The sequence below is a fragment of the Lactuca saligna genome, chromosome 1 (genome assembly GCF_052625555.1).
Source record: "Lactuca saligna cultivar CGN05327 chromosome 1, ASM5262555v1, whole genome shotgun sequence".
Classification (NCBI taxonomy): Eukaryota; Viridiplantae; Streptophyta; class Magnoliopsida; order Asterales; family Asteraceae; genus Lactuca; species Lactuca saligna.
Window position 1 is genome coordinate 34,682,677 of NC_136417.1, and position 24,529 is coordinate 34,707,205.

Consider the following 24,529-nt stretch of genomic DNA (forward strand, 5'->3'; position numbering starts at 1 on the left):
CCTCAGACAGACGGTCAGAGTGAGCGGACGATTCAGACGCTCGAGGACATGCTCCGGGCATATGTGTTGGATTTCGGGGGTAGCTAGGATGCATATTTACCCTTGACGGAGTTTTCCTACAACAACAGCCATCATTCGAGCATTGGTATGCCACCCTTTGAGCTGTTGTATGGGCGGAGGTGTCACACCCCCATCTGTTGAGGTGAGGTGGGGCAGCGGGTGATAGGTAGCACGGAGATCGTACTCCAGACGACCGAGCAGATTCAGCAGGTCAGGCAGAGGTTGTTGACCGCTTAGAGCCGACAGAAGAGTTATGCAGACAGACGTCGGTCTGAGCTTGAGTTTCAGGTTGGCAATCTTGTACTCCTGAAGGTCTCTCCTTGGAAAGGAGTGATTCGATTCAGGAAGAGGGGCAAGTTGGGGCCCCGATATATTGGTCCTTTCCGTGTGATCGCGAGGGTAGGCCGGGTAGCCTACCGTTTGGATTTGCCAGCAGAGTTGGGACAGATTCACGACACTTTTCATGTGTCGCAGCTGAGGAAGTGTATATCCGACAAATCGGTAGTGGTTCCATTAGAGGATATTCAGGTAGATGCGAGCCTGAATTATGCCGAGAGACTAGTGGCCATCAGAGATCGGAAGATCAAGGTTTTGAGGAACAAGAAGGTACCCCTGGTGTTGGTTCAGTGGCAGCATCGAAAGGGATCAGAGATGACCTGGGAGCCGGAGCGTGAGATGCGTGAGTAGCATCCGGAGCTATTTGCAGAGCGAGACTTCGAGGGCGAAGTCTAGTTCTAGTGGGGGAGAATTGTAACAGCCCGGATTTCCAGGTATCTTTTATTTGCATATTTTTGGTGTTTTGTGAGGGGACTCGGCGAGTTGGAGCTTGAACTCGCCGAGTAGGGTCGCGGTTCTGGACGCGGGTTCGCGCCTGGACTCGGCAAGTCCAAGGGATGGACTCGGCGAGTCCGCGCTGTTTGGTGAAACCCTAATTTTTCGGTCCTAAGCTCTATTTAAAGGACCTTATGGCCCTTCATTGCGGCCACCTTGATCCTTGAGAGCACCAAAGCAGCTGAGAGCTGCTGTGAGTGAGATAAGAGGCTATTGTTCACCAAATTTGTGTGTTTTTGCAAGAAAGGAAGGGGGAAAGTCAAGCTAGAAGAGTTGGGAGCTTGGATCTACTTCCATTTCGCCAAGGGAAGCTTCTTGAGGTATCTTTTAGAGCTTATTTCCGTGTTTATGTTGATATGGTCAAATATAGGGTTTCTTATTGCCTTATTTGCCTTGTAATTGAAGTGTGAGAGGTCCCATGGAGACATGGTACCTAGATCTGGACCTTAGCAGGTCCAGAAAGTCCCAAATGATATGCTTTATGTCCTTCCTTTTGGGTTGGAGGCTAGGGTTGCCATATTAGTGGTCATTTCTCCAAAAAGAACCTTGTAAGCGTTGCATGGTGGCCAAGACTGTGACTTTACGTGATAAAAGAGCTTAGGAGGGCCAGATCTATGAGTTTATGGAGCGGATCTGACCTCAGAAGCAAGTTTGAGTCGATGCATGGCATGGACTCACCGAGTCTGAAGAACAGACTCGGCGAGTAGCATGAAGATTGTCCTTAACCACTTAGTGAGTGGTCCTGCCGAGTTATGGTTGACTCAATGAGTCACGGGGAGAGAGAGAGGGACTGTCAGTAGGACTGAGTCGAGCTGGAACTCGCTGAGTTGTCCTTGCGACTCGGCGAGTTGAGTCGCGGTGGCCCTGCGATTCATGACCAGGTGGAACTCGTCGAGTCGGGGGAGCACTCGATGTGTCAAAGGGGAAATCTTTGCGAGTTGGTGAAAACGCTTAGACTCGCCGAGTCGCTCTAGTTCACTCACCGAGTCCGGTCAATTTGACCGTTGACTGTTGACCAGAGTTGACCAGTGTTGACTTGATAGGGATAGTCAACCTTAGTGGTAAAAGTATTAATTAGATATATACGATGTTATATGGGGATTATAGCTCGGGGGTTCGAGCACGAGTGATTTCCAGGGTTCGTGAGTTATCGAGACATACGAGGTGAGTTTTCTCACTATACTGTACCCGGAAGGGTTTGACTGTGTGACCGGAAGGTCGGATATGCTATGAGATATATGTGATATGTGTGATAAGTTATTCGTTATATGTACCATGTATGTTATGCTTGATATGGGCCGGAAGGCGAATATGTTTATGGGCCGGAAGGCGAATATGTTTATGGGCCGGAAGGCGAATATGTTATGGGTCAGAAGGCGTAGTGCTGTGGACCGCAAGGTTGATGTGGGTAGGACCAGAAGGTTTACACAGTCGGGACGGAAGTCCCCTGAGACACATGGACCGGAAGGTCAGGGCCTGGAAAGGCGTATGTGCGTAGGTTGTATTTTGGGGAACTCACTAAGCATTTATGCTTACAGTTGTTGTGTGATGTGTTTCAGGTACTAGTGAGGACCGTGAGAAGGCACCGGCGTGATCGTACACATTATCGGAAAAACGTTTTATGATCTTTGGGATGTAATCTATTATGACAATGTTGTTTACATTTGGGATTTGAAATATTAATCAATGTTTTTGGTGTTTACAAAAATGAAAAATTGGTTTCAAATTTTACGTTGTTACATTTATGCTAAAGGCCAAAGTGCGGACCAGTTATATGTTGAAGGCAAAAAGGGGCGGGCCAGCTTTGAGCTGAAGGCCAAATGGCGGACCACCTTTACGTTGAAGGCTGTTATGTGTATGCATTGTATATGTATTGTGGTATATGATATTTTGGGGGAACACACTAAGCCTAACGCTTACCCATTTGTTATAATTTTTTTCAGGTACTTCGTAAGAAGGGCAATGTTTGACTGTACACACGCACATTCGCAACATGTTTCCGCATAATGTAATTATAACTCTGATATATTTTAATAAATAAAAATGAAAAATTTGGGCTGAAAATCGGGACGCTACATGGTGGCTTGGGAGGTTGCCACTAAACCAAAGGAATTTGGTGGTTTAGGTGCAGGGTGCCTTGATTCGATTAACTTGGCATTTCTTGCCAAATGGTGGTGGAGGTTAAAAACCGGTATGCTTCTTTTTGGTTTTCTTTCATCAAATTCAAATCTATTCATGAAATCATAACATTAAACTTATTGATGGTAATTTGATGGATAAAAAATATATAAAAGGTGTTTGGTTGACAATTTCTCAAATTAACAATGATTTTGAAATTAGAGGTATTCGGCTTTATAGGATTTTTAAGAGGGAGGTGGGAAAAGGGGACAATACTTTCTTTTAGAAAGATTGTTGGTATAGCAATATGTACCCAAGGTTCTAAAAAGCACTCCATGGCTTCCCCATGACTTCAAGGCTTATACTTGATGCGATGCTTTAATGAAATGTCGCCTTAAGTCATACATTTAGATAAAAATGAATAATTGTAGAATATGTATATAAAATTATTAATTATATACAAAATTGCCGCCTTAAGTTACGTCTTACAAATGACGTGGCTCGCCACGACTCGTAAAAGCTTAAAGCTTGACATTGCCGCCAAGTCACGCCTAACATTATTTAGAACCTTGTATTTACCGGAATATTTATGTAATTGTTTTGTGGAGGATAGAATTAAAACAATTAATGGGAAGATTATGCATTATAATTGGGAGTGGTCGAGTCAACTTAGGAATGGGAAGAAATCTCAACAATTTTCTTATCTTCAAAATCAGGTGTTTGTCTTCACCTTTTGCAATAAACCTCATATATGGATTTGGAAGGGAGATAATGGATATAATTTCTCCGTTAAGCTGTTAGAGAACTGATGGCGAAGCAGTTTAGGAGTGGGAGTTTGGATTCGTTCAAATGGGTTAAATGGATTCCCTTAAAGATCAATTGTTTTGTGTGGTGACTTCTCCAAAATAGGATTCTGACTTCAGCAAACATAACTGGGCGTGGGATTAGTGTGTCGTCTACGTTATGCCCTTTTTCTTGTAATGTTGAGGATGACACATATCATGTTTTCTTCTCTTGCCCCTCTTTTACCTCAATTATATAGTTATATGGTAGTGGTTATTGAGTTGGTCTTCCTTTTTTGGGAGGCAACCTAATTCGTGTGATGATGTTATTGGTTTACTCAAGATGAATGCTTTTAATAAGAAGATGAATAAGTTGTTGTCCTTGATTTACACAACGCTTTGAATGACCTGGAAGGAGAGAAATGCTATTATTTTAGGAACAAAAGGCAGATGATCATGATTACGACTATGATATTAGCTTAAATACTTCTAACCGGATCAAATGTATGTCGGCATGATTTGTCTTCCTCCCTAGTTTAACTTAAACTGTTTCTTGTAAGTCGCTTGAGCTTATTGCTTAAGTGTTGTTTTTTTTTTTGTTCTAATGAAGCCGCTTGTTCCAAAAAAACCAAACACCCTTGTTGTCAAACATCTTTGACAAAACCCTGTATATCCTCTCTTCCATTATTGAAATCGATGATTCGATTCGTATATATGAAGGAACCATGTAACCCCCTACAAATAGAGTTCACAGATGTCCCTTCATTAAAACACCTCTGGTGAAACCCACATTAATCTAGTTGGGTCTAAACGATGTAGTTTTTGGTTTTTTAGGGTTTATTGTAACTTCTCTTTTTAGGGTTTTCTTTCCCTCATTTATAATTTTTATATAATCAGTCTCAAACCTACAAAATCAATTTAGAATATAATGTGAGAAGTTACAAATTATTTTTTATGATCTGTAAATTTTTTTTATTTTTTATTTTTGTTAACCACCAATTCACCATTCAATTTTTTTCATAGCTTTTTGGGTCTATTCTATTACCTTTTTGTGTTGCTGAAGTAATATGGTATCACACGTGTCCAATTAAAAAGATATCAAATGTCCATTTGAAATTTATTATATAACATGTAGAAAAAATTGCAAATATAAGGAGTGTCCATTGGACACTCCTTACACCAAGGTAGATTAGCCCTTGCTTGAAGATGAAGATGACAGTGACGCTGATTTATTCAGCATATCAAAACAATCATTTGTTAACTTCGACGATCAGTTTTTTTGCCACTCGTGTCCCACATGAAACTAGAGATATTTTTCTATTCATTTTTTTAATGGCTTTAATTTTGTGGAATAAGAATTAAGAAAGGCGGATCTTTGTTCAAAACCCATTTTTTCTGTTTCCTTTTTCGGCAAGAGAGATGAACTTTGGATTCAACAACCCAAATCAGAGTTTATCGGAGATGTTGAAGATTTTTGTTATGAACCTTTAAGACTTTTCTCTACAAATTTCAAGGTTAATTTTTTTTTTCCTGAGATAGAAATGAGTTTATATGGTTTTGGTTAATGAGTTATCACGACTCTTTGTTTCTGAGATTTTTCTCGATCTTCAGAAAAACGATGCCAAAATTTCCGATGTTTTTATACCATATTTAATTTAGGTAGAAATAAAGGGGATGTTGGATTTGATTTAATTTTCATTTTCGATAGAAAAATTAAAAACATCGTTTATTTCCAGATTCGGGAGACAATGGTGACAGTTTTGCCGGAGAAGATGTAGATTGTGGTAGAGGGGATAAGCTGGGGGCAGGGTTGATATGGGCGGGTCATGGGCCATTATTATATAATATTTAAATATTAAAAAAAAGAGAAAATATTAAATATCATTAAAGATAATGTAATTATTTTAAGCTTATTAGTGCTCCAGACAGAAACAAAAATAAACTACAAGGGTACCCCGGATGAAAAAAGAAGATAAAGATTAGACATAAGCCAAACGAGAGGGACAATTTGTGTAATTTACCATTATTAAATTATTAAATACTGCTATAATCCATAAACGTTGTATTAGTCAATAAGATTCTTTTATCAAGTGAACTATTGGATATTAGCATTAAAAAAGCAAAGGTAAGTGGAGCTGTGGAGTGGAGAATACGGGCCCATCTGGTGTGTATCCTCGCCGGCCGCCCATCGCCATCGTTTAAAGGGGCTGTGACAATATAGTAGCAATCGTTTGCAGAAAGCATAATATTGTGATGAACTTGAAAGGGTTGAATCATCCCAATATTCTCACTTCTCGGTTTACGTGAGGTAAGATGAACTCGAATATATAATATTTTTTTTTGTCTTACATTGCAATTTTGAATTAGCAGATTAATAAGATTAATCTAGGGCTTAATATTTTGAGAGTGTTTAAGACTTCAAGTGTGTTTTATGCTTGTATGGTTAATGGTCTATACAGTTCACAGTTGCCTTAATTTTTATGAAATGGAGATATGGAATTTTGTTTGTAATTGAAATATGGGAGTATTCTGTACTGTGTACACGTCAAGCGCAACACCATCGAAATTGAAATGTAATTTTTCAATTTCAAATTGAAATGGAATAACATTTTTTTTGCGATTTTTAAGGCAGCTGTCCAGTTACATCAACTCTATTGAAATTGAAATGGATTTTGTAAATTTTCAATTTCCGGGCATCTATGCCTTGCTATTTGCTAATTTGATATTTGTCATTTGTTTTATATGTGAGACAGTGGCAGTGAAATATTTTGAGGAATATAGAAATGAAGGGCTTGGCTCTTGTATGAAAAAAGCTAGACGAACTTTTTTCTATTCACAAATTGGGGGATTTTTTTTTTTTTTCCTTCTTCTCCTGTCACGAATCACTAAAACATCTTGTGTCATTCAAAAATTCTCCTCCCTCCAAATTCATTTGTTGCTCTGATTTCTACTTGATAAACACAAACACCATGTCTTCATCCTTTTCCAAACACTTTGCCCGCTTACAAATCCCACTGAAAGATATAGATTCCGCCACCAACAGCTTTTCTGATACAAATCTGATTGGAGAGAGTGCATTGAGAAAGGTTTACAAAGGAAGACTCTTGCGGTCTGAACAACAGATTGATATTGTCGCGAAGAGGCTACTTGGTAAAGATGAATACAAGAAGGCTGTATTGCAGGTGGAGATTTCGACTCTTTCTAGTCTTAAGCATGAAAATCTGGTCTCTGTTGTTGGGTTCTGTGATGAGAAAGATGAGAAGATCATCATATACAAGCATGAGGCCAACGGAAGTCTTGAAAAACATCTGAAAGACCCGTCTCTTACATGGATGCAAAGATTGGAAATATGTGTTGGCGTTGCACGTGCATTAAGTTACATCCATTATGATAAGGAACGCAATTTTAGCCTCATACATTGTAACATCAAGAGCTCCAAAATTTTACTAGATGTCAACTGGAATACCAAGTTATCTGGTTTTGAATTTTCCAAGATAATAACAGCAGCTCGAAGAAACCGACTTAACCTTGCAAATCTTAATGGCACGAAAAGGTATATAGACCCAAGTTATAAAAAGACTGGATTCGTATCTCACAAAACGGACGTGTACTCGTTTGGGGTTGTATTATTTGAGGTGCTCTGTGGAAGGAGAGCATACATTCCTTCACAACAATATGGGCAAGAGGACACCGGCGGAAAACTGGAGGAGATTGTAGGGGAGGACTGGGGCTCACCTCAGTTCACAGAGGAATCGCCTTCATTGTCCAAACACCATTCCGGTGTGACAAAACAGGATGCTGTGGAGGCGGGGCCGGGTCAAGACGATACATCAGACAACTTTTTTATGCCGCCGTCGGTGGTGGATATTGGCAGGCGAGATACATCACAAACCTTTCCTATGCAGCTGTCGTTTGGGGGAATGGTGCACATGAGGCCAGAGTCGTCAGATTTTGTGAGGATGTAGTTTGTGGGAAATACTTTTAAGAAATTTTACCCCTTGGCCTTCGCAAGTCAGGAGCAAGAGTTGTTAGCTCCATTGGCCATATCCCATTATGAAAAAGGAAAGCTAGAGGATATGATCGATCGAGATCTCTGGAAGCAAATGGAAAAAGATTCGTTCAAAATCTATTCAGAAACAGCCTATAGCTGCTTAAACGAGGAGCGAGCAGAACGTCCACACATAGATCAAATCATCATAAGACTTGAGAAAGCCTTGGATCTGCAAATGAAACATGAAAAGAGCGTACGGCCATTGTTTTTACTTCCTTTTTGTTTCATCTGTCTAGCAGATCAATCTGCATATACATTCTTTTATATCCCAATTCACTGGTTGCAGTTAATAATAAAGCCAAAATTAGAAGTTGCTGCTGAGGTTGAAGGTCCATCAACCACTAATTTCAAGGTAATTACTTTCATTTGAAGTTATTTCTTTGGTAACTAGAAGATATCCTAAAATAATTTCAAAATGATTTACAACTAGGGTGATATTACCCACGCTTTCTGGGGGTCGTAATCTATAAATTTTCTATTTGGTAGGGACCATTGTTGTATTTCTTTTTAAAAAAACACATGGACCATTTCTATAAAAAAAAAAAAAAAAAAATCTGAAACAGGACGTTTTCTGTAAATTACAAGGATAGTTTTTGTAATTTATTTTCTAAATAAGGACCAAACCTGCAAACATATTAAAGTCTTAAATACATGATTTTTTTTTTTTGCACAAGGACCTTTTCTATACATTACAGGGCCAATTTTTGTAATTTATTTTCTGCACCAAACTACCAATATATGAAACTGTTGTGGCCAAAGTATGATATGTAAAAGTATACTATTCATTTGGCAACTCAAATAGTATATATATTAATAATATGGAAAAATGAAATTCAAAATATTATGTACAAGGAATGCAATTTGGTTGCTAGTGAAGTCCCAAAAATTATTATGGGAATGAAAAAAATTACAAATAAGCATTTTGTCATAGGCCATTACTATAAGTGATTATTTACTTATTGTCCTTTGGGACAATAATAAGCATTTTTAATTGTTTAAATAACATATAAGAGTAAATTATAGAAATCGTTCCAGTGGTTTAGTGAAATTCACAATATAAGTCCAAGTTTCAAAAATCATGCACCATGCGTCCTCATGTGTTTTTTTCTTTTACAATTGGTCCTTCAGTTTATAAATTCCATTAGAAAACTCTGCTAAATGCATGTAAAATGACCAATAAACCCCTTATTTTGTCTATTCTATCAATTTTCTTAATCATTTTAGAATATTAAGGGGTTCAACACCCACCAACCCCAGCCCTTTGCCCGCCATCTTCTGCCGATCACTTCAAATCCATGTCATCTCACGATTTTTAATATATAAATTGATTCCAAATAATAAAATGCATTTCATTTCAATTAATCAATATAGGAACTAGAACAAACATGTGGGCACACACACACATACATCTACAGTTTATCGGCTTTTTCGGTTTTGGTGCTGCCTAAATTGATCCAAGGTACCACATAAGCTAACAAGTCTTTTCTGAAAAAAAAAAGTATTAAATAAGCAATCCCAAACACCTATACATATTCTTCTAAGACATGTATTCTTAAATTATTGGTGTTTTCTACACAATGATATTTTGCCAGTAAATAATTTTTTGTCATAAAAGTTTTGATTTCAAACTTCTATTTAAACGCTTCAAACCACTATCAGGCGACCTAGTGGTGATCACTTGGGTTATTAAGCCCTCCAAACTAGAGTGGTCTATGTTCAAGTTTCACAACCCTTCAACACTGAAGTGGTCGGTTGTTTAAAAAATAAAATAAAATAACACTAAGAATACTTGGGCGGCGTCTTTTTAGTTTTAGTGATATAGGTCTAAAGACACTCATTTCCCTTGGCGTACAATGCTGTAGTTTTGGTTTCAAATTTGTATTTAAAAACACATCTTCTTTTAAATTTCATTCTCAGACTTAGTACTCTCCTAATTTCCCTTGTCACACATTAATTTAACACTCATTTCCCTTGGCATATATATAATGTTGCAGTGGAAGGGCATGGAACACTTGATGATTGGATATAATGATATAGAGGTGGCCACACAGAAATTTACTGAAAACCGCATTGGGTACGGTGCATTTGGTGATGTCTACAAAGCAGAGCTTGAACATTTTGATAGTGAAAAATATTCCTCGGCGGTAGAAGAAAAGGATTTAAGTAGTCTGCCCAAGATATGCAGCACTGTAGCTGTAAAACGCCTCTTCAAAAGAACAGGCACACAAGCAGACACATCGTTTGCTGCAGAAATTAAGACTCTTACAAGTTGTAAGCATCCCAACATAGTCTCTCTTCTTGGATTTTGTGAGGAAGATTCTAATAAGATGCTCCTGGTCTACGAGTATGTTCCCAAGGGAAGCCTTGATGACAATTTGCGAAGTAAAGATAACATGATTAATCTTAAATGGGCAATGCGTCTGCAAATCTGTCTTGATATTGCAGAGGGACTAAATTACCTTCACACCCAAAAAAGGATAATACACCGAGACATAAAGAGTGCCAACATTCTGCTGGACCATAAGTGGAGGGCAAAGATTGCCGACTTTGGGCTCTCCAAAATCATTCCCGAGAGTCAAAAGGCCAGTTATCTCCATACAAAAGTTTCAGGTACACCAACGTATTTGGATCCAGAATATAAGAACACAAAGATTTTGAAAGCAGCATCAGATATCTATTCTTTGGGAGTTGTTCTATTTGAGATTGTATCCGGAACTTTGGCCTATGATACAAGATACACCAAGGAAAATCCCTTGGGGATTGCACACTTCGCCCGACAACACTTCAATAAGGGAACACTAACGTCAATGTTAGATCCTATTGTAAAGGAAGAGATTGATGAAAACAATTTTACTTTAAGTAAAGGGCCCAATCAAGGTTCTTTGAATACATTCCTAAATATCGCGCATAAATGTTTGGCAGAGACTCAAGCCGACCGTCCGAAAATTGGATATGTCATAAGTAAAATCAAGGATGCAATGATTCTTCAAGTAAGTAAATTTTCTCTTAATATACAGTAATATATGATCCTTCATGCTTTAGGCTCCTCAGCTCCTGTAGTGTTACACTAAAAAGATAGAATGTAAGCTTAACTACCGAAGCTTGCAAATCGAATCAGAGAATGTTGACTCTTGTAGTATGTGATTAGGTTTAGTGCGTTGTAAGAATTCAGTAATTCCCGAATAGAAGAAGACAATATTAAAACTCGATGATAAGAAGATTACAGGGTTAACATATTTGGCTGTGACTAGGGGTGGGAAATAGATAATTAAAAAAAAAACTATCTAATAACCCTATTATAAAAACTAAATAAACAATGTTTCCAAAATGAGGCCCTACCCTCTCTTTGTTATGAATCATACTTGATAAGTATGCAAGTTAATAGATAATAAGTATTTTATATTTTAGGAAGTTATCTTGTTTCCGTTTTTAATTTTGGCAATTAGAATCTTTTATTATTTGAGTTGATTTTAGAGCCTTTGTTTCCTGATTTGGGTCTTTTGTTTATCCCTATTTAAAGGGCAGTCATTCATAAAATAAGATAGGCTGGAATTTGAAAAAAATAATAGAGTAATATTAGGTTAATAGCTTAGTTTAGTCTCCTACAAACAGGAGGCTAGGTTGCAGGGGAGTTCACGGCTTTTTCAGGCACTAGCACCGGTCCTGTCACGAGATCTAGATCCCGGGTCATAACAAATTTGGTATCAGAGCCGCTCGTGATGTCGACACAACAGGAAGAGCTGATGAAGAAATTGGAAGCGTTCATGATCCAACAAACACAAAGCAACAATGATTTGAAGACAAGTACCAATGATTTAAAGGCGGCTATGACAGCCTTGCAGATCAAGCAAGCAGTGATGGAAGAGAGATTGCAAACCCTAACCCAAAACAAATCCAACAGACAAGAAGAAGATGAGAGCGTGGACAAGATGTTTGAGTCTGATAGATTTGATGACCCATCAGAACAGGTGCGTGGAAGAGGACATGGCGCCACCTTTGGTGCCAATCCAAATAGTAAGTTTTCGTACCAAGGAGGCTTCGCTGGAAGAGGTAAGGGTTTGATCCAGGAAGGTGCAGGAAGAGGATCAAGCAAGGCTTTTGAGTCATGGCGGACAGGTGAACCCCAACCTTTCAAACACTGTTGGGACTCCTTCAAACCAGAAGGGTCAAGCAAAAGGGATCAGGGGGGACCAAAAAACTGGGGAGGGATGGAAGATATGGGATACCGTGGGGGAAGAATACCAAGATGGAGTTTCCCACATATGATGGGAAGGGTAATCCAGTCGAATGGCTTCAAAGATGTGAAGACTTCTTTGAAGAACAACAGACCCCTACTGAAGCTTGGGTTAGGCAGGCCACCTTTTCACTACAAGGTCGGGCTAGTGGGTGGTACCATAACCTACGAAGAATGAAGACCCGCTTGAATTGGTTTGAGTTCTCAGAAGAGTGCAAAATTAGGTTTGGACCCCCAATGAGCATGAACCCGTTAGGCGAGTTAACTTGATTAAGGCAAACAGGCACGGTAGAGGACTATTATGAAGGATTTGAGTTGCTGCTAGGGCAACGGGTGTGACTCTGGAGCAAAGTATTTGGCATTTTTGTGCAGGTTTGTCTAATGCTATCCGTTATGAAGTAGAGTTTGCTAGACCCACCACACTATACTATGCTATGAACCTAGCCAGACAGATTGAGTTCAAACTCACGGAGGAGGGACGACCAAGGAGTTTTGTAGCACCTCTATTAACCGGGAATCAACCCTCGATAGGAAGCAAAAACCGAGAGTCAGCAGGTGGTGGAGCCGAAACAGTGAAATCTGAAGTGCGGAACCCGGTTTTGAAACGGCTTACGGCTACAGAGATGGCGGAAAGGTGAGCAAAAGGATTATGCTTTAACTGTGATGAGATGTTCTAGATCGGCCATAAGTGTGCGAAACTGTTTGGTATCATGTTGGAGGATGAAGAAGATGTTACGTGGGATGATCGTGCTGTTTTTACCAACACGTACCCAGGTTTTGAGCTTGTGGACAAGATCAATGCAAAGGAAGGGAGTAATGTTATGAATCATACTTGATAAGTATCCAAGTTAATAGATAATAAGTATTTTATATTCTAGGAAGTTATCTTGTTTCCGTTTTTAATTTTGGCAATTAGAATCTTTTATTATTTGAGTCGATTTTAGAGTCTTTGTTTCCTGATTTAGGTCGTTTGTTTATCCCTATTTAAAGGGCAGTCATTCATGAAATTAGATAGGCTGGAATTTGAAAAAATCAATAGAGTAGTATTAGGTTAATTAATAGCTTAGTTTAGTCTCCTACAAATAGGAGGCTAGGTTGCAGGGGAGTTCACGGTTTTTTCAGGCACTAGCACTGGTCCTTTTTTTTATTTTTTTATTTTTTTTATAGCTGTGTGTGTCTCTCTCGTATTCACAATCCGTACCTACAAAACAAAGACACAGGTTTGCTTGCTAAAGGCTTATGAAAGTAGTGTTAGTAGATAAGTTATAGTCCAACCCGGTTCTTATATGTTAGCCCAAGCATCGTATTTGGTGTATATATATTGTTGTATCATGTACATTCATGATTCAAGGAAATATACCAACTATTATGGTATTAGAGCTGGTCAATCAAATCTCCTAGAATCTCTATAATCAAATCTCCTGGAATCTCTATAATCAAATCTTTGTCAAACTCATTATGAAATGTATGCCAAGTTGGCAAACACACGTTTTTACCTTTTTCCGCTTCAAATATACTATTGTTGATGCTCCGTTTGATTTAATGATTTAATCCATTCCGATCTATGGACACCCTCCATTGCTAGATTAAGCGGCCTAAAATACATCATTTTTCTAGACCATAATTCACATTACTTGTGGGTCTATCCTTTAGGATGCTACGTTGATGACATATCAAAATTCATACATTTTCGAGCCTTTGTCCTTACACAAATTGACAAAGAAATCCGTACTTTCAAATTTGACCATGGGGGAGTGTTTGACAACACTCTTCACCAAAACCATGCAGACCATGCTTATTTTTGTCGCTTCCCAACAACCGCCAATTCACCGGCCGAATGTCAAAAATGCATTCCTTCACGGCCACCTCTTCGAGACATTTTCATGCATCAACAACCCGGTTTCACAAATCCGGCTTTCCCACACCATGTTTGCAAATTACAAAAGTCTCTAAAGGCCTAAAACAGGCCCCACATGCTTTGCTTTGGCCAAAACAAAACCGGCCCTTCTCTCTTCATTCTACGCCGGAGGCAACAGCTTGCATGTCTACTTTTATATGTAGATGATATGTTCCTCACGGATTCTGTCAAGTCTCTCATGTTATGACTTACGATTATTTCACACCTCAGTGCCGAGTTTTCCATGAAGGACTTGTGGCCATTGATGTACTTATTAACCAAAATATACACCTTCTGTATATTTCCGATCTTATATTTACTGTGTAATTAATGTAAATTAGTACTTCCTTATTTAGCCTAGATTTTCCCCAATTTCCTCCTGTAATCTCTCTGTACATTGGGTATTTAATCCCCTCCTTTATCAGTGAAAGGCATCGATTCTTTTGTAATTATATGGTATCAGAGCCAAGTGCTCCTTACCCCAAAATCTCTCCCTGCCGTCTCAGCTACAGCTGGACATCTTTACTTTGTTTCTGATCATCCTCTCTATTCACGATGTCAGACAATCAAGACCCAACTCCTGTCAAATCTCTCCATCCCGTCTACACGGTCACGAACATACAGAACAAGATTCGCACCCTTGATGGTACCAAGGTATCATACTCTTCATGGGTTCGCTTGTTCAAACTTCATGCTAGAGGTTACAGAGTCCTTACCCATATCGATGGTTCCGACCCTCCATCCAAGACTGACCCGACCTATGAAAACTGGTCAGAGATTGATGCCATCGTCCTCCAATGGATTTATGGAACGATTTCAGATGATCTCCTTGCGCGAGTACTTGAACCGGACTCTACAGCATATGAAGCCTGGTTCAAAATTCAGAATATCTTCCTCAACAACAAAGGATCTCGTGCTGCTGCTCTTGAACACGAGTTCACAAACCTTACCCTTCGAGCAATGTCGTCCCTTGAAGCTTATTGCCAACGTCTCAAAGATCTGGCAAGTCAACTGAATGACGTCGATTGCCCTGTCAACGAGAAACGTTTGGTTCTTCAACTTATCCGTGGGTTGCCATCTGAATTTGACACAGTCGGCGCCTACATCAATCAAACCCTACCTCCATGGGATACCGCGTGCTCCATGCTTCAACTTGAAACCCAGCGACAACGTGCTCGAGACTCGCACTCATCCATAGAGATCGTTGCTGCTGTTGAACACAACCCACCAGCAAACTCTAGTTCCCGACGTGGCGAATCTGGAAACAGAGGCCGCCCTAACCAGCAGCGCAACACAAATCGTCGAGCACCTGTCTCTGCATCTCCTTCTCGACCTGGTTATACGTCTTCTGGTCGGACAACACAAACCCAGTCAAATAATCGCAGAAGCCCTATGTCCAATCAAACACGCCCTACCTGGGCCGGATACCCACCATCATTCTAGGCCCACCCATATTGGGCTTCACTACCACCTTGTCCATATCCCACTCAAGTTGGATGGGCTTCTCCCTGGCCTACCTCTTCTGCCCAGCAGCAACCACGACACCCACCAGTTGAAGCCAATCTTACAGAAGTAAACCCACTTGAACCTTCGGAACTCGGGGCTGCCTTTTCAGCTATGACTCTGAACCAAGAAAATGATTGGTACATGGACACCGGATCTACATCTCATCTCACAGCCAACGAAGGTAAAATCTCGGTCCATAGTTTGTCTTCTATTAAATCTGTGTTTGTAGCAAATGGAAATCAAGTACCAGTTATTGGATCAGGTCATACAACATCACCCCATCCATCCAAACCTATTCATCTGAAAGATATACTCCACACACCTCATACCGTTAAAGACCTTATATCCGTTCGTAAATTTTGTCGTGATAATTCATTTTCTGTTGAATTTGACTCCTTTGGTTTTTCTATAAAGGATTACAAGACCAAGAAGCACCTCTCTAGACACGAAAGCTCTGGCGATCTCTACCCCTTAACCAAACAAGTCAACGCTCCAGCTTCATCCTTTTATGTTTCTTCTAGTTCGCCTCTTTGGCATTTTAGACTCGGTCATCCGGGTCATCATGTAATAAATTTTCTGAGTCAAAATAAAAATATTTCTTGCAATAAAAATGATCGTTTATCAGTTTGTCATTCTTGCCAACTTGCTAAACACAAACGCCTACCATTCAAACATTCCACATCTTTTACTCTCAAACCATTTGATCTAGTTCACGTTGACCTTTGGACCTCACCCATCCACAGCAAAACTAATTTTAAATACTACCTCATCATCATTGACGATTTCAGCCATTTTACATGGGTGTTTCCCTTAAAATACAAATCAGAAACTTTTCCCAAAATCAAAGCCTTCTACAAATATATCCACACTCAATTCAATATCAACCTCAAAACTTTCCAATGTGACAAGGGCGGTGAATTCGACAATCACCACTTCCATAATTTCGCTTCCACCACCGGTCTTCACATTCGATTCTCGTGCCCACACACCTCTCAACAAAATGGCACAGCAGAACGAATGATCCGTCGCATAAACGAAATCATGTTGTCCTTACTTACCCATGCTTCTTTACCACCTTCCTTTTGGGTCGAGGCCCTTCATACCGCTACCTACTTGCACAACATACTTCCTACTCCATTACTTGACAACCGAACTCCTACCTCCGTCCTCTACCTCAAACATCCAACTTACGACCACCTACGAACCTTTGGTTGTGCCTGCTTTCCCAACCTAACCGCCACCCGCAAACACAAACTCGCACCTCGGTCTACACCTTGTCTTTTTCTAGGTTACCCAGCCCAATACCGAGGATATAGATGCCTTGACATGTCCACGGGTAAAGTCATTCTCTCCCGACATGTAACCTTTGATGAAACTTCTTTTCCTTATGCATCTGACACACTAAACCCACCACACAATTACTCTTTCCTTGAAACAGAACCCTCTCCTCTCCTCTTCCACCCAGCAACCACATCAATCTCCGCTCCCACCGAAACCACTTTTTCCTCTGCCTCTTCCAACCAAACCCCCGACACTACTTCGTCCCCACCTACCCCTGCCCCACCCTCATACTACCCATTTACTTACTCCCGGTGAACCCAACCAACCCCTCCACCTCCGCCACCCCCACCTACATCCTGTCATCCCATGACCACCCGCTCCAAAGCTGGAATCACCAAACCAAACCCACCACTCAACCTTCACACCAACACCAACACCAACACCTCCACCATTTCAACTCTTCCCAAATCCCACAAACATGCCATATCTGATCCAAACTGGTACTCCGCCATGATCGATGAACATAGAGCTCTAATAGATAACAACACATGGGAACTTGTACCTCGTCCCCCCGAGGCTCATGTCATACGTTGTATGTGGATATACCGGCACAAATTTCATGCAAACGGGACTCTTGCACGATATAAAGCACGCTTAGTCGTTAATGGAAAATGCCAACAAGTCGGAGTAGACTGCAATGAAACATTCAGTCCCGTAGTAAAACCTTCCACAATCCGTATAGTTCTTAGTCTTGCCGTTTCCCGATCATGGCCTATACACCAACTAGATGTAAAGAATGCATTCTTACATGGGAATCTCAACGAGACTGTGTATATGTTCCAACCCCCTGGTTTCACGGACACACAACACCCAACACATGTTTGTCGGTTACGAAAATCTTTATACGGGCTTAAACAAGCCCCGAGAGCTTGGTATCATCGCTTTGCAACATTCATTCACACATGTGGTTTTAAAAGTACCAAAAGTGATACCTCTCTTTTTGTCTTCCAACGAGGCACAAAAATGGCATATCTTCTTCTTTATGTGGATGACATCGTCTTGACCGCTTCTGATGACACAACTCTTCGACACTTCATCACTCTATTATCCAAAGAGTTTGCTATGTCGGACCTTGGGCCTCTTCATCACTTCCTCGGCATCCAAGTGAAACATCAAAATGGAGGATTATTTCTTACCCAAGAACAATATGTGGATGATATTCTTCACCGGGCGAACATGCAACAATGTAAACCTTGTGCCACTCCTGTTGACACTAACTCTAAACTCAGCACAACTGTCGGCGACCTAATGCAAGACACGACTCTATATCGCAGCCTCGCTGGAGCATTACAGTACTTAACCTTCACTCGCCCCGACATTGCGTATGCTGTCCAACAAGTATGCCTCTTTATGCATGCCCCTCGCGATCCACATTTTAACTTTCTGAAACGTATTCTACGATACCTCCAAGGCACCCGTAATCATGGACTCCATATTTCTCCCTCCAAATCTACAAAACTCACTGCATACTCCGACGCAGATTGGGGGGGATGTCCCGACTCTCGACGGTCCACATCCGGCTATTGTGTATTTCTCGGTGATAATCTCATTTCATGGTCGTCCAAACGACAACCAACTATCTCCCGGTCCAGTGCCGAAGCCGAGTACAAAGGCGTTGCCAACGCCGCAGCTGAAACTACATGGCTACGCAACTTACTCCTCGAGCTCCATCTTCCGCTTCGCCAGGCAACGATTATTTATTGTGACAACATTTCAGCTGTATATCTTACTCAAAACCCGGTTCAGCACCAACGCACGAAGCATATTGAGATTGACATCCATTTCGTTCGCGAAAAAGTTCGCATGGGTTCCCTTCGCGTTCTACATGTCCCTGCTGATTACCAATACGCAGATATATTTACCAAGGGATTACCCCGTCAGCTATTCACCCGCTTCCGTTCCAGTCTCTCTATTCGGCCAGCCAACCATTCGACTGCGGGGGAGTATTAACCAAAATATACACCTTCTGTATATTTCCGATCTTATATTTACTGTGTAATTAATGTAAATTAGTACTTCCTTATTTAGCCTAGATTTTCCCCAATTTCCTCCTGTAATCTCTCTGTACATTGGGTATTTAATCCTCTCCTTTATCAGTGAAAGGCATCGATTCTTTTGTAATTATAGTACTTTCTCGGAATCTCGGCGAGCAAATATAGAAAATTGTAACCCGTGCAAGAATCCGGTTGATCCAGCTGTCAGATTGATAAGCTGGAAAACCAGTTTCCCACCCTTTTCACTACTCCAGTCTTGCGGGGGCATTGTAGTACGTAACATTTACTGGACCGCTTTTGCTGTTTAGCAAGTGTGTGTTTACATGCACAATCCCTAGGAATGAAACCTTCACGCACTCAAGTGCATCCAACGCTACATCCCAGACACTCTAGACCACAAACTTCCATTACTTCCTTGGCTCTAACAAATTACTCGTTGACAATCTAGTATTGTGGTTCGCCAAACGACAACACACCATTTCCAGAGCGTTGAGGCCAAGTATCGGGGCTTAGCCAAAGCTGTGGTTGAAACTGCATGGCTTCACAATCTCCTGCGAGAACTTCATCTCTCAACTTGTTATGCTGCTATTATCTCCTGTGACGATGTTGATGCCATATACATGTCAGCAAATCTGGTTCAACATCAGCGAATCAAACACATCAAGCTTGATATAAACTTGATCAGAGACAAGGTTGACATCGGTCATGTTCGCGCCCTTCATATATATCCCGTCCAGATATCAGTATGCTGACATATTCACCAAAGGGCTTCCATCTCCTTAATTTGTTCACACATAGTTTCGTATCAGTTTGATTGTTACTTCTATATCCCCCTCAAACTGCTGGGGCATCTTAGTAGACAGCTTATAATCCGTCAAAGTTCTTGTAGGTTAGCGCATGTATATCCCAAGCTTTGTATTTGGTGTATATATATATATATATATATATATATATATATATATATATATATATATATATATATATATATATATTGTTGTATCATGTACATTCATGATTCAAGGAAATATACCAAATATTAATCAGAAGAATCCTTTAATTTTTATTGCTAAACTAATTTAGTTACTTTGATTTCAAAATATTTCAGTTTGGGACGAAACATATCTAAACACATTAGTGCAAGCAATAACCATACATAGAACCAAAATAGATTTTGATACGAATTAATTCCAATTTGTTTTGAGTTTTTAAATTCATTGGGGTCCCAATATTATTTATAGGAAAACCACAGGGATAATCTCAAGATTTCACTTGAAGACATAAACTTGGCCACTAATAACTTCAGTGATAACAACCTCATTGGAAGAGGAGGATCTGCGAGAGTTTACAGAGGGGAAGTTACTCGCGCTAACCGATGTCATACAGTTGCTGCAAAACGATTGAATAGCGATGGTGGTCAACACAAAAATGAATTTATGACGGAACTTGAAATTCTTCAGGATTATAAACATGAGAGTGTCATTAGTCTTGTAGGCTTTTGCTACGAAATTGTCGAAAATATTATTGTTTATGAATTTGCATCTAGAGGAAGTCTAGTTATGCACTTGAAGGACTATGCCCTTACATGGATGAAACGGCTTCAGATAAGCATTGATATTGCCAGCGGGTTGGATTTCCTTCATGGATCTGGAGGTGATAGACAAGAGGTGGTGATACATAGAGACATCAAAAGCTCAAGCATTCTACTCACTGATGATTGGAAAGCAAAAATTTGTGATTTTGGGCTTTCATTAATAAGTCCAATAAATAGTGAAATGGACTTTGTCACCGACAATGCTTGTGGCGCAATAAATTATCGTGACCCAGTGTACTTGAAACTCGGCTACTTAACAGCGCACTCTGACATCTACTCGTTTGGTGTAGTTTTAATTGAGATCTTATGTGGAAGATTAGTACATGAAGACAACAGTATCCAAATTGCAGATCTAACAGATTTGTATAAAAATCATTATGAAAATGGAACACTAAATGAGATCGTGTTTGGAGGTATAAAGGAACAAGTTGTGCCAGAATCATTGATTACATTTCAAAATCTTGCTTATGAATGCTTATATCATGAAAGAGAAAAGCGACCAACAACACATGACGTGCTACTACGACTGAAGAAAGCATTGGAATTTCAAGTAAGATTACGTTTTATTTGGAATTTCTTTTCATTTATTGTGTTGACAATGTGTAAATAAATAGGTATAAAGGCATAACTAAATTAAAAGTTTGTATGAATATTAAACAATATTTTTTCATAAGCAACAAATAAATAGAGGGTATGAGTAATATTATAAAGACCATTTGTTGGTTGAATTTATTATTTTCATCGTAAAGTGAAAAAAGAAAAAGAATATATGAATGAAATTGAGTTGCTTATTAAAGTGCAAATAATTGTGTGGTGCTAGAATTGAAATATTGATTTTCTTATTGATAAAAAATATACAGGAAGATTATGTAATATGGAAGCCCAAATTGCCTAATGACTATGAAGAAATATTCAAGATGTCAAATTCTTGTGATGTCTACTCTACCGAAAAGAAAAAGGAACTCTACAACATGCTCTGCAAAGGAATCCTTCTTCAACATGACAAAGTGGTAATTAGCTCCTTCTCATATCCATCCATGTTCTGTTTTCTGTACAATCCAAGCATTTTTTGTTCTTTAAAATTCATGAAGGCCGATAGACATTTTCGATTTTCCAGTTTATGTAATTTTACTCGATCGTTCAAATGTCCGTATCTTAAAGCACCACAAAATAACCCCCCAAGTTTAGAACTAAAGTACTCTTGCTTCTGATTGTTCACAATTAGGGGCACTGTCAGTTCCAGCACCGATTCCGATGTGAATTGTTTTGGTTCGGTTCCTAAAATATGGAACTGATAGGGACCGGTTTTGATTTTGGTTTTGTTTCTTACTTTTTTGAACCTTTACCTGTTGGGTACCATTTGGAACCGATTTCGAGATACTATGTGTTCTCTTAATGTTTTATTATCTACAAACTTGACTCAACTTTTGCATTTCTTTAAACCGGTCAAACGAAAACTAATTATGTTTATACAAGAATACTTGTTAAACTAATCGTCATTTTTGTTAAATGTTAATAGGATTTAGTAGCAAACGTGATTTGATAAAGATCCCTACAGGTTGATGTATTGGTTTCAAGAGACTTCATATTAAATAATAAAAATGATATTTTGTTATCTCCTAAAAATGGATACTTGAATTTATATTGCTTGCTAATATATACTAGCAATATAATGTTTCTGTCATTTCCTACTATATAATATAATGCTAAAGACAGTCCATTGTATTTGTGATAGATATATCTTTAGTCACTCTTGTCAATTTGGAAAGCTGGGCTTTATATTTCTTGTTAGTAATGATACAACTTCTCATGCAAAATAGAAAATAGTGATCCAATTAATAGTACTAGTTAAATTTGTAACTGTGTGCCAAACGCCTCCTTAGGTTTTATAGGTTGAAATGATTAATGCTTATCATTTATAATAGTTTTATTATTATTATTATTATTATTAGTATTTTTGGTTTGAACTTTGTAATGGATTTGGTTTTTATGGTTTCTATTGTTATATTTATGGTTTGTAATTAATGACTACATTTAAAAAAACTTTAAGAACCACACACCCAGTACCTGAATGGGTTCCAAATTCTAAGGACCACTGTTCTAGTACCCACTTATGCTCACCATAAATGACAATTGCTTTCCATGACATCCTTTACACAAAATATCATTCATTATTTACGCTATTTTCAATTCTTTTAATTTAAATGAACATTTCCATACGAATCGGCATGTACTTACAAATAATAGAAACTGAGTTTGATTTATTTTGTCTTGTATAACAGTTGTTTTCACTAGGAGATAATGGAGAAAGAAATGAAATGATATCAGCACGAAAGTTTTCATACAAACACAGTCTGTCACATAAGTGGCAATCTATTCCAGAATCAAGGTTCCACTCTCTTTCTCAGTGTCGATGTGTTTTTATGTGTGGGTGTAAAGATGCACCCTCCTTAATTTCATTGTAGTTTTGGATAGGGATTCGGATTTAAACATTAATATGCTACGAAATATGCAGGTTTCCTAAAGTAGCAAAGATGTCAGATCTCTCGAATCTAAAGATCCGATTAAAGATAAGACCTCAACTTTTAGCTCGTGGTGTCAATTATAGTGTTCGTCTCTTCTTTAAATTTTGTGGTCCAAGAAAATCTCTAGCTAAAGGGATGTACGTGAACTTGAAGTACAAATTGGGGATCGAGACCTTACATGCATATTTTGCAACTTGGAGAGAAGATGGATGGATGATGATTGAATTGTGTCGATTCTCAATTGACAAGGAAGATATTGATTTTGAGTTTCTACTAGAGAGCTTTTCACGATGCTATTGTGGAAGTCGTGCCATCTATGTCGAAGGCATTCAGTTTCTAGCCATTGACAATGCAAGTTTCAAAATATTCTTTGGTTCCCATTCTATATGCTTTGTTTGTATACTGTAACAAAGGATTCACGGACAACATTTTCACGTTCTAGGTTACATGTTTATAACATCCTCGTACAACTTGTGTGCAGGTGAAAGATGAAGAGATCGATGAATTAAAGAATGTCCCAAAAGTCTTGAAATCAGACTTAAATGTGGTCCAGTTGCAAAAATTGCCAACTAATTGTGAAGAAATATTTAATGATGGTGAAAAGATTCTTTTGCTGGTGAATGGAAAGAAACATCTTATGCTTTCAGCGAAGGCGGCTCTTTTGGAATATCCTAATGCAATGCCATTTCAAATGAAACCATCAACGCAATCCAGGTTTGTGATTTGAATCCAACTTAATTATGCCTATAAAAGTTTAGAAATGCTTAGCCTTGTTTAGCTAAATGTAAAAAAATTGATCATGCTAACCAAGATGTCATAATTGGAAGTCACAGTATTGTGTATTTGATAATAAAGTACCAATGTCGCATCAATACCTTATTGAGAAAAGTTATATTTTATCCAAGTGATTTCAAAGACTTCAATAAAAGGTATGTATGTAATGACATGTTATATGTATCTGCAGATTCGGAGAGGAGATCGAGCTCCTACCACAGCAAGTACTTCGTATCAATTGCAGGATAAAAAGCGAATGGTTATCCGGAGATACGGAGTATGTGTGCTACCTTGTATTTAAGATTTCAGAAAAATGTATTGGGCTGCATTGTCCTGTGAAAGTACATAATTTACTCCATGGAAACAACAAAAAGCCTGAAATTCTTTATTTTAGATGCCCAAGGCCTTGGAATTTACATGATACAAATCAAGCTCCAAAACAACGGGCCGACGGATGGATGGAGGTTAGGGTTTGGAAATTGAACTCAAAGCACAAACTTGAAAATGATCATTTTCATGTCAAATTGAAACTAATTATTTACGAGGGGACTATGTCAGGCCTTATCTTATGTGGTCTGGAATTTCGAGCAATGTAAGAATATATACAGTGAAATGATGAATGCAAACTCACTCAACAATACATTTGTGCATTCTTACGTATATATTATTTTTTATATAATAAATAAACATGTAGCAATATAATCGCAACAATCTTTTTAAGATTTGTAATCTTACAAATTAAATTAGGGGTGTTATTCGGGCCGGAACCAGACCGGATCTGAATAAACTGAAAACCAAATAAGACTAATTAGAGAAATTGATCGA

The 24,529-nt window shown here is 39.0% G+C and overlaps 2 protein-coding genes across 2 annotated transcripts; both read left to right on the plus strand.

Moving 5' to 3' along the window:
- Positions 1 to 5,175: 5,175 nt before the first annotated feature.
- LOC145032460 (receptor like protein kinase S.2-like) lies at positions 5,176 to 24,415 on the plus strand. The gene is made up of 11 exons (XM_078981276.1): positions 5,176 to 5,305; positions 5,528 to 6,099; positions 6,545 to 8,035; positions 8,129 to 8,194; positions 9,837 to 10,832; positions 20,053 to 20,955; positions 21,266 to 21,415; positions 22,688 to 22,794; positions 22,921 to 23,281; positions 23,412 to 23,644; positions 23,895 to 24,415. The coding sequence occupies exons 3-11, from the start codon at positions 7,868 to 7,870 to the stop codon at positions 24,298 to 24,300; spliced, it is 3,390 nt and encodes a 1,129-aa protein (XP_078837402.1). The 5' UTR covers positions 5,176 to 5,305; positions 5,528 to 6,099; positions 6,545 to 7,867; the 3' UTR covers positions 24,301 to 24,415.
- On the plus strand, positions 6,761 to 7,756 carry LOC145004717 (putative serine/threonine-protein kinase PBL28). Its single transcript, XM_078963700.1, has one exon. It carries the CDS (start codon positions 6,761 to 6,763, stop codon positions 7,754 to 7,756), a length of 996 nt encoding a protein of 331 aa, XP_078819826.1.
- Positions 24,416 to 24,529: the final 114 nt, after the last annotated feature.

Coding starts and splice junctions, on each gene's coding strand:
- LOC145004717 (XM_078963700.1), top strand. CDS start 6,761: ATGTCTTCATCCTTTTCCAAACACTTTGCCCGCTTACAAATCCCACTG.
- LOC145032460 (XM_078981276.1), top strand. CDS start 7,868: ATGATCGATCGAGATCTCTGGAAGCAAATGGAAAAAGATTCGTTCAAA. Junction 8,036..8,128: donor AAATGAAACATGAAAAGAGC/GTACGGCCATTG, acceptor CACTGGTTGCAG/TTAATAATAAAGCCAAAATT. Junction 23,282..23,411: donor AGTTTCTAGCCATTGACAAT/GCAAGTTTCAAA, acceptor ACTTGTGTGCAG/GTGAAAGATGAAGAGATCGA.